This window comes from Mesoplodon mirus (genome assembly GCF_964341445.2).
Source record: "Mesoplodon mirus genome assembly, chromosome: 11".
Lineage (NCBI taxonomy): Eukaryota > Metazoa > Chordata > Mammalia > Artiodactyla > Ziphiidae > Mesoplodon > Mesoplodon mirus.
In genome coordinates, this window is record NC_138987.1 from 93,610,479 (window position 1) to 93,621,242 (window position 10,764).

At 41.2% G+C, this 10,764-nt stretch overlaps 1 protein-coding gene across 2 annotated transcripts in view; it reads right to left on the reverse strand.

The window, feature by feature from the left end:
- BORCS5 (BLOC-1 related complex subunit 5) overlaps positions 1–10,764 on the reverse strand; it is a 99,225-nt gene extending 88,461 nt beyond the window's left edge. The window contains exons 1-2 of one of the 2 annotated variants that reach the window (XM_082636002.1): positions 10,679–10,764; positions 7,792–7,935 (exon numbers count right to left, since the gene is read on the reverse strand). In XM_082636002.1, the coding sequence (XP_082492128.1) occupies positions 7,792–7,935; position 10,679 (145 nt within the window). In that variant the 5' untranslated portion in view covers positions 10,680–10,764. Of the gene's footprint in view, positions 1–7,791; positions 7,936–10,313; positions 10,585–10,678 lie in introns of those variants that run through there. The other variant, XM_082636001.1, reaches the window with a different exon arrangement.

Consider the following 10,764-nt stretch of genomic DNA (forward strand, 5'->3'; position numbering starts at 1 on the left):
TACATAAAGTCTCACAATATCTCCTCAAAAATATAGTAGTTACCAAAAAAAAAGAAAAAACTTTATAAGAAAACTGGGCAAAACTGACATTTTTATATAAATAAAAACAAAGAATTTGTTTCCAGCTGACCTGCACTACGAGAAATGTTACCAGAAGTTCTTCAGACTAAGAATAAATGACATCAAATGGAAACGTGAATCCATAGGAAGAGATTAAGAATTCCAGAAATGATAAACATGGGAGTAAACATTCAACATATAGTTTTTTCTTCCCTTAATTTCTTTAGAAGATATATGATTCTTTAATAAAAGACACAGACACATCTCCTCTGAGATTTCCTGGAAAGAAACAAGAACGGATGCAGGCACAGAGATATGCTGGAGCGCAGAACAAAGTGAGGCTGCTCTCACAAACGTTCTCCATTGGTTTCGAGTGACCGTTCTCCTAGTGCATCCCCCTCTTCTGAGTAAGACTCACACTTTGCCAGTTAACGGCCACGTTTAAAAGGTTAACTGAAGCGCTATTACACATACAAATAAACCTACAAGGTCATCGGGAATGAATTATCAACTTTTCAAAGATGGTATCTGGGGGAAAATACACCCTGAGGATCAACCGTGGGTCTGGAGGTCACCGCTCAGCGGTTCAGAGAAGACTGTGGCTCTGATTAAGAGCCACCCCCTTATCCCCTCCTTTGTCACTCCACTTTGCAATGCAGAGGTAAGGCCTGACAGCTGGCACAGGCAGATGGCTGATAAATGCCAGGACCTTCTTCCTTTATATTATTTGTCTGGCTGATACGTGGGCTGGTGAGAAAGATGTGAATAAACTGGTCATTTGAAATCCAGCTCCCTCATGTTCTTCACATCCACCTTTTCCATTGATTCATTCTTTCCCGGCTTCAACCTCCAGCACTAATTCTCAATGTTCCATGTGATTTGAGAGGCTTCACTGCCGTTTTGTGAGATTTTGCTCCACCAAGGAAAGCCCCAGGCTCTTTTTAATTATCAAAATCTCCTTCACATGCATCAGTTTTTTTAAACTACATTGATAATTTATTAATAGCTACTATACATTTGTATACAACATTTCCTCCTGGTGTGTAGGTTCATCACAAAAACCAAATTACTGTATATAATAGAAGCTGCCCGTTAATCACAGAAGAAGAAATTTTGCTATTGCTTGAAAGGTAGTCCCGTGACGTTAGTGTTTTATCCTTTATATCTTCAGAGACACATATAGCTAGAATATAATCAGTATTTGTCATTGGATGCCTTGAGGCATCTTCCTCCAGCAGTGCTGGAAAAACACTGGCAACATTTTTGGTACTAAGTGCTTCTTTTTCAATATCTCTAAATAGGCAATAGAATTTTTCTTCTTACAATTCTTTTAACAATTACCATATTATAATTATCTAGATATCAGTTTATACAATATTAGTTACAATTTCAGTTAAGATTTTGGAAACAAGAGGTATATTTACAAATCCTTTCCCAGGATGAAGTACTCCAATCTGTCCGTCAGTCATTAATTCAAGAAACAGTCTGTAGTGGACATTTGTGATTTCTCCCACAGTAGCAATTCCTGCCTTAGAGTCCTCAGCTTCCATGCTAGGAGCCATATGGTTCCAGAAAACTTTACTATAATTTAGTGGTGAAGCATGTGAGCTAGACTAAGCCAATCAGGTAGCCTGTCACCTAGGCATATGACCATGTGACCCACGCCTGACTAAGAAGAATCTCTTTTGCTATTGAGTGTGCATTATATGGAAAAAAGACCTGGAACTCCTGTAGCCATTTTGCTTTCATGTAGAAAACTAGCCAAAGGATGGAACCAACACATGAAGGATGACAGAGTGAAAAGACAGAGAAAATTACAGAAAAGTAAAATGAGACCCTAACGTTATACACCTCTGGATCAAACAGCACCTAAACCTGAACTACCTGTGGGATTACAACTGCTTCACAGCTGTGCAACTGTGCAGTCCCACAGGGTCCCGTTTTCCACATTTGGTTCAATGCTCTTGTGCTGCCTTCTGAAATTCTTAATAATTTTATCTTAGGATCTGTGTCTCTAAATGAAGTCCTATGGAACAATGGAGCCGGTCTATAAGCAAAGAAAATATATGTGGCAATAACTAGCACGTGTGGGGCAGTCCAGGATTCTTGGGACTCTGTGAGTAAAACCCAGTCAGGACCTGGATACAGATCTGCAGAAGCAGCAGCCAGGGCAGCAGTGGCTGTGACCCAGCAGAGAGGAGGGGCTCCTGCTCTCTGAGGGCAGTGCATGGGGACTGGCTTGCCTGTCTCTGCACCCATCCCACTGGCATCTGCACAAACGTTACCTCTGGGAACTGTCAGAACTGTCAACAGCAAACTACAAGTAAATAAAAGAATATACTTGGACATATGCATCACATTCTTAACAACCAAGCACAGAACTCCCAACAGAGCTGCTTAGTACCACTGAGGCTTTTACACTATATGTCTGATCTCCCTTGGTAACAAAGACAGTCCCCTCCTTAGGCAGCAAGACAATCTTTTTTTTTTTTAATTATTTAAATTATTTATTTATTTTTGGCTGCGTTGGGTCTTCGTTGCTGCACGGGGGCTTTTTCTAGTTGCAGCGAGCCAGGGTTACTCTTCACTGAAGTACGCCGGCTTCTCATCACGGTGGCTTCTCTTATTGCGGACCGGGCTTCAGTAGTTGTGGCTCGTGGGCTCAGTAGTTGTGGTTCACGGGCTCTAGAGCACAGGCTCAGTAGTTGTGGAGCATGAGCTTAGTTGCTCCTTGCCATGTGGGATCTTCCCGGACCAGGGCTCGAACCTGTGTCGCCTGCATTGGCAGGCGGATTCTTAACCACTGCGCCACCAGGGAAGTCTTATAATCTTATGTCTTGTTGTATCCAGGGTCAGTAACAAAAATGATCAGTCAGTTGCAAAGAAAGTCATATATGTACGCACCACCATGTCCTCTCATGCGTGCACATATACTCATTGCCAGGAGTGAATAGAATAATTATTTTATAACTTTTATATATAAAACATCAATATTGCATTTCACTTGTGAGTATTTCATTTCTATAGAATGACATAAGAGAGTGGGATTAATTAAAAAATATGAATGGTTGAATTTTAAGTAAGAAATCTATAGGGTTTGTTTAACCTCTGGGAATCTAATTTGCATCAAATCTACATTTTGCTTTTGTGCTCTGTCATGGCCATTTATTGCTACCTTCTAATATTTTAATTTGTCATTTTCTCTTAAGTGTGTTTCATTTCAAAGTAAGTTGGTACTTCAGAGACTGCTATGAAAAAAAGACATTCTTTTGGCTTAAAAATAAAAGAGGAACTTTACTAATGTAATGTTATTTGGCATTCGTATGGAGCATAAACTATACCCTGGGATAGTTACCCAAAAGGGTTAAGACCAAAGAAAGAATCTGCTTGCTTATTAAAAATGCACACATTACCTCAGTCATAGGAATAGCCCCAAACTCGCCCAGCCACTGCCTCTGCAGATCACCCACCAGCATTAGCATTACATCATATGACATTATGGAACAATCGTGAACTCTGTGTAGTACTTGAATGTATTGTTTTGAAGGAATACACTGTCATTAACTGGAATAAAAGCTTTCTGAAATCAAACCTAGGGGGTAGCCCTCACTGTGTGGCCCTTTTACTTCTTTGAGAAACAGCCTCATCCTGAAAGCAGTAAAGGGGGAAAGAGATTAGAGTATAAAGGCAACAGAGATGAGTGATCCCTGCCCAGGCCAGCAAGCAGATGCAGGGCTTTAAATTACCAGGCAGAACAATGTCAAAGCAGGAGGCTCTGTAACAAACGCGGCACCTGAAAATCCAAGCCAGCTCACGCCCATCACCCAGTTTCCCATTACAGCCTCATGATTTTTACCATGGGCTTCGCTAGAAGTGGAAACTGAGTCTTTCTTTTTTAAATCAAAGTATAATTGACTTACAATATGATATTCGATTCAGGTGTACAACATAGTGATTCGATATTTTTATACATCACAAAAAGATCACCATGATAAATCTAGCTACCAGCTGTCACCATAGAAAGTTTTTACAATATTACCGATTATACTCCTGATGCTGTACCTTACATCCCTATGATTTATCTATTTTGAAACCGGAAGTTTATACCTCTTAATCTCCTTTGCCTATTTCCCTCATCTGCAACTCCCCTCTCCACTGGCAACCACCAGTTTGTTCTCTGTATCTATGAGTCTGAAACTGAGTCTTATTCTATGTACAAAATAGTTAAAACTCGATGTCCTGATGTCATCTTGAGATGGGGTAGCACTTATAGCCATGTGACTCTAGGCAATGAATTGAAGCTCTCTGAGCCTCAATGTTTTAATGTAGAAAATGGAAAGAATAATAGGTATGCAGAGCACGGGAGGTGAGGATTAGCTACTATTACCATCATGATTATACTTATCACTTCCACCCAGTTGTCCCCTTTGCCTACCTTTTCTAATCACTGTGCAAGATGTTTCTTCTTCACAAGTAAAATGCGAGCATCAACTTAAATGCTCACTGGCTTATTTCGTTCTCTGCAGTCTGGCCACTGCCCCTTGTTACTATTTCTATTTTCACATCACTCTCCTCAGGTGATTCCTCTACCCTCTTTAGCCAAATCCTAGGACTCCTCTTAACTACACGCTGCTTCTCACGAGCTTTCCTCTCTCCTGCACCTATTCTCAATATACTCAACAACCAAGGTTCAAAGAGGTGAAAAACAAAGTCAGGGCAACACAGCCAGTTGGTAGCCAAGTCACAATTAAAATCCAGGTAGTAGAACCCTTGTAAACTGTTGGTGGGAGTATAAATTGGTGCAGCCACTGTGAAAAACAGTACAGAGGTTCCTTAAAAAACTAAAAATAGTACTACCATATGATCCAGCAATTCCACTCCTGTGCATACATCCAGAAAACACAAAAACACTAATTCAAAAAGATACATGCACCCCAATGTTCAGAATAGCACTATTTACAATAGCCAAGATATGGATGCAAACCAAGTGCCCATCAACAGATGACTGGATTAAGATGTGGTAATATATATACAATGGAATATTACTCAGCCTTAGAAAAGAATGAAATACTGCCATCTGCAGCAATGTGGATGGACCTGGAGAATATTATGCTTAGTGATATAAGTCAGACAGAGAAAAAGACAAATACTATATGATATCATGTATATGCAGAATCTAAAAAATAATACAAATGAAGGTATATGCAAAAGAGAAACAGAGTCACAGATATAGAAAACAAATCTGAGGTCACCAAAGGGGAGAGAAAAGGGGTAGGAACAATCAGAGGTATGGAAGTAATGGATACAAACTACTAAATATATCAATAAAATAGATATGCAACAAGAATATGCTGCATAGCAGAGGGAATTAAACCCATTATCTCGGAATAACCTACAATGGAATATAATCTGCAAAATACTGAATCGCTATGCTATACACCTGAAACTACACAATATTGTAAATCAAATATGCTTCAATGAAAAATAAATAAATAAAATCCAGGTAGCAATGCAAGCCAAGTCCAGCTGTGTCGCGTTAACTGCACCACACTCATAATTCACTCTTGGGGTTCCCAGTGACGATTTTAAATCTGAGGTTAGCTTCCCTTAACACCAAACCTTCTCCCAGATGTTTCCCTTACTAGTCAACTTATCATAAAATATGAATTATTTCAAATGCTTAAAGAAGAAACACTAATTCCAGAAAATTATTAAATACATCTTAAAGTTCTGGGGTTGTTTTTTTAGTTTTTAGTTTTCGTTTGTTTTTAGCATTTCCCAGAAGTGGGGACAAAACTAGATCTCACAGGCCTCACCCAGGACTAGACGACTTTGGGAGGAGAGAGGACATGGTTAACAGGAAGTGGAGGCATGAACACTGTGACTGTGAGCAACACATGCAACTCCAGAAGGGATGGAGGACAGGACACAAGTGTCCGCCTCTGAGTTTCTAAAGATAAAGGTGTGTGTTTTAAATCTGATGGCACATGGATATATGAAAATGGAAATTTCATTAATGTTGGCTTCTTTGGAGAATCACATTGTTCCTCAAAATAACAGAAACTAATGAGAAGATGGGTAACGGGATGTAATGTGTTGTTTTGCATAAGAATCAGAAGAGTTTACCAGTGTCTAACACTGAGGCCTCTGGGGGAATATTGAAAGCTTGTATTTCCTCATCTGTAAAGCAGATGAAGTACTGGGAAGAAAGAGAAGTATATGGATCATCTATAAAGCACCATTTGGTTTTATTTTTGTTTTTTAAGTACAGTGTGGAATAGTTTAACTAGTACAGGGTTTGACATCAGTGATAAAGGTTCAAGTTCAACCTCTAGCTGCCAGCTGTCTAATCTGGCACAAATCATTCAAACATATTTAATGATGTAAGAACTAAAGGGATAATGTATATGTGTGTGTAGGGGAGGGGACCTTTTAATACAAATAGCTCTATAAATGTAAGATGTTACATATTATATTGTACCAGGTTAAGTAAACCAGGGTAGGTCAACTAAATCATTTACATTTCCTAATCTTTTGTGGTGACAGGGAGACAGTGATTCTTACAGCAGAAACCCCATTCAGTTAATAAAAAATCATTGCCACTACTTAATAAAGATAGGAAAATAATAAAGTAATGCATGTATTAATAACAAGTTAATAAAAATATAAAATAATCAAATGAATAATAAAATTCATATTAAAAGGTAAGTACCTCAATATATTCTAACCATATATTAAGAGGGATGACGGTTTGTACACATTCTCTCCTTTCAAACACGAACTCCCTGTCAAACAAAACCGTTGCCAGGATTAATTATAAGTGTATCAGTGATCATGAAGATTTTCTCTATGGAGGTAAACCAGTCAACCCATAGTCCAGATCACAAATAAGAATGAAAATCTTTATGTGGAAATATGACAGGTAAGCCAACTTCATCATCATTCATTCATTCATTTACTCAGGCCCTACTTTACACCAGGCTCTATTCCAAGTGCTGAGGATTCAACAGTGAACAAAACATGGAAAGTTCCTACCATCATGGAGCTTTACATTCTAGCAGGGAAATACAGACAATAAACAAATAAGTAAACTATGCAGTAAGTCAAGGGTGATTATGTACTCCAGAGAAAAACAGGCAGGGAAAAGGGCTGCAATTCTAAATACAGCAGTCAAGGAAGGCTTCACCAAGAAAATGCCATTTAAGCAAAGACCTAAAGGAGATGCATAAGGCACAGAGATATCAGGGGAGAATGGTGGGGCTACGCACATCTTTCCAGCAAGTCCAGATAAGATAAAATGTAATCCCTGGAAATAATTTCTATCCTCTTAAATGTATTGAGGCTTGCCTTGGGTCCTCGTATGTGGTCTATCCTAGAGAATGTTCTGTGTGCACTTGAAAAGAATGTGTATTCTGTTTTTTTTGGATGTAGTGTCCTGTATGTATCAATTAAGTCCAACTGTTCTATTGTGTCATTTAGGATCTCTGTTGCCTTAATGATTTTCTGTCTGGAAGATCTGCCTATAGATGTCAGTATAGGCAGTATAGATGCTACTATAGCCAATGTCTTATAATAACCTCTAATGGAAAAGAATCTGAAAAACTATATGTGTGTGTGTGTACACACATATATATATAAAACCAAATCATTCTGCTGTACACCTGAAACTAACACAGTATTGTAAATCAACTATACTTCAATAAATTTTTTTTAAGAAATGCAAGCCCTTACCTTTCAAAAGTGGCTGGAAGGTTGGAATCTCTTGCAACTTGATGACATCGGGATCATTACTGACATTCCGTGAGGCCTGGGAGCCCTGAGCTACAACCACAATATCATCCATCTTGGCTCTATGCTTAGCTGGAGAAGGGGCCACTGAAAATAAAGTTACACCGCTCAGGAATTGCATCTTATTTAGCGACCTCCATCTCACCAAAGCTGTTTTCATTGTACTCATTAAAAAAGGATATTTTTTACACAAAAGATGCTAACCGCAGTTATCCTGCAGTGGGGGCTGGGTAGGGGAGATGAATTACAGAGGACCTCTATTTCCCATGGTATTAAAAAAAACCTTCAAACTTTATAGGACCATATACCATCTATGAGACTGCTTTTATAATTAAAAGTTTATTATTCAAAACACAAAATAATAACCAGATTGTTTTTAATTTTTACTTCTTTGATCCTCCTGACGTTTGTCCCTATTTCCCAATGAGGAAATAAGCATACAAAATTTAGCTGTGACTTGCCCAAAGTCACCAGTGCTAGAAACAGAGTTAAGAGGGAATTGGAGGTAAATGGATTGTTGGTGTACATGACCCATCCCAGTGATGCTGGGGTTGCAAAGCTGTGTAGCCACCCTATCACAGCAAGCCCAGCATGATGAACAGATCCTAGTCACAGGGAAAAAAATCCTGGTTCTTAACACTAGATGATGGCACCAGCCCCCTCACCCTTAAAGTCACAGGGCAGAAATAACCGGCAGGTCCACTGTAGGCTGAGGCAAAATAAAGAAACTTGAAGGACTACTAAAGAGGCAGGTCAATTTCAGGTACCTAGGAGAATGTAATCCATTTAGAGGGAAGTGATTCCAGGACTATCAACTATCAACTATCAAGGACTCCCCAGACCAAGACATCCTCTGCTCTCAAACACCTTCTGGTTGGGGCAAGAGTGAATCTTTATTGTTTTACACTCTAGAAGGCAGTATTTGCAGGCTCATCATAATCATGTCTCAAAGGTTGATCCAGGTATGCCATAGAACCGCCCTGCCTACTGGAGGCTAATGTCTCTTAAGGCTTGGCATTCACTCTTTTAGAATCTCAGCTACTTTCATTGCTCTTCAAGAAGTCTCTCTTCGCCTCTTTCGGTAATTTACCTAATGTTTTACAAATCCCAAGCCAGAAATCTTTCCTAGTACAAATTCAGTGGTTCCTCCTTCCTCAGATACCAGAGGAAAACAGAGTTTACTAGATTCTAGCTAGTCTCTACTACTTGTCTGTAAAATGGGGCTATTGTGAGGATTAAACATGAACACATGTGAAGCACTTAGCACAGGGAACCAAGTAAATTCTAACCTATGCTATTCGGTAGTATTGGTTAGTATGCTCTAGTACTGGTTAGAGCCCATGCTGTTGGTTAGTAGGTGAGCAAGCCTATTAAAAAGATGACACGCTTCTCACAAAATATGCTTCTGGCCTGACACAGAGGCAAGAAGGTAAGGGGTAACAATTATTACTGTATTTGTTATAACAGATACTACATTCTGGATCTTTCAAAGAAATAAGAATGAACGTAGCAGTAGATGCTGCTCACCGTTAAAAGCTGTCTCAATCTAGCCCCCAGAATGGTAGACTGAACTAGCCTTGAAGGTTACATTTCAGTGTGGAATACCCATAGATCTGCTAGCTTCTACATTTCTGAACTACATATCCTACCAAGATCAGAGCAGTCCATGACCAGGGCTCTTTTTAGGCCCCAGATATAAGCCAATTTGGATTAGCAATTCCAGAGCTTATCTGGGACAGTCCCAGCGGTCCTAGAGTTTGCTGGGTAACAACAAAACAAGGAGCAAATGATCCTCAATTAAGCATCAGCTGCTTTGAGTACTCATTATACTAGAGGAACAATAATCCTCCCATTCCTACATCAAACTCGCGAGAGAAATCTAAACAACATGGGCGGGGTAAAAACAGGGAAAAACACCACATCTTGCCTTCCTAGCCAACTTCTATATTAGAAAGGGAGCCGAGACACCTTCCGATGGGAAGATGCAGTTTCTGGACTCGCTCTCACCCAAGGGTTCACAGCGATTGTTCACCTGCCACACATCCCTTCTGGAAAAGAATCTCTAGAACCCATTTTTAAGAAGGAATCTGTTCTTTCAGGTCCTATGACCCATCCACTGCGCGACCCAAATCTCCCTGTCAGTCATGAATACTAAAGCCAAATATTAATTAGGTCCTCCTTCAAAGAGTAGGCTGCAGCTGAGAGGCACAGCTGTTCTGAAAACAAATAATGGGCTCGGGCGCCCACGCTGGCTTAGCTTGCAATCACAGGTACCGGCTTCCATCAGGGGAATCAAGGCTAGGGCAGATGGTAATTTTTTTTTTTTTTCTTTTTTAAGAAAAAAGCATGGTGAGGGCTTTCTGTGCGTTCCTGTCCGCCGGTCCCAGTCCCCAGCAGGCTGGAAGGCAGCCCGCCCCGCAAGCAAACAGGGCTGGCTGGAGAAGGGTGGAGATCAGGGCACCGACCTGAGGAGTTCAGATCGTTGGGTCGGCTCTCGGCCTCGGAGCTCTGCTCACTGCCCATGGTGCTGGCAGCGGAGGAACGGCGGAACGGGCAGCGACCGCCCGGGCGGCGGTGCGACAGGGAAGGGGCCGGGGACCGGGATGAGGAGGCTACACAGGATGCGCTGTGGGGATGGCGCGCCCAGCCCAGGCGGGGGCGCGAGCGGCGGGGGACGGGGAAGCCCGATTCAGAGAAGGACGTGCAAGGAGGTGCGGCGGAGCTACACCCTGCTCGCCTGCCTTATTTAGGGAAACCCAAGGCAAGGAGGCGGGGAAACGCCGGGCACCCGCCGCGCCTGCGGCCGGCGGGCGGCACCGCTTTCACTCACTCGCTCGCTCAGGCGCCACACGCTCGTTCCTTCTCGGACGCGGATTGGCAGTGCCGGCAGCGCGCAGCCGTCAGTTCCGGGTTAGA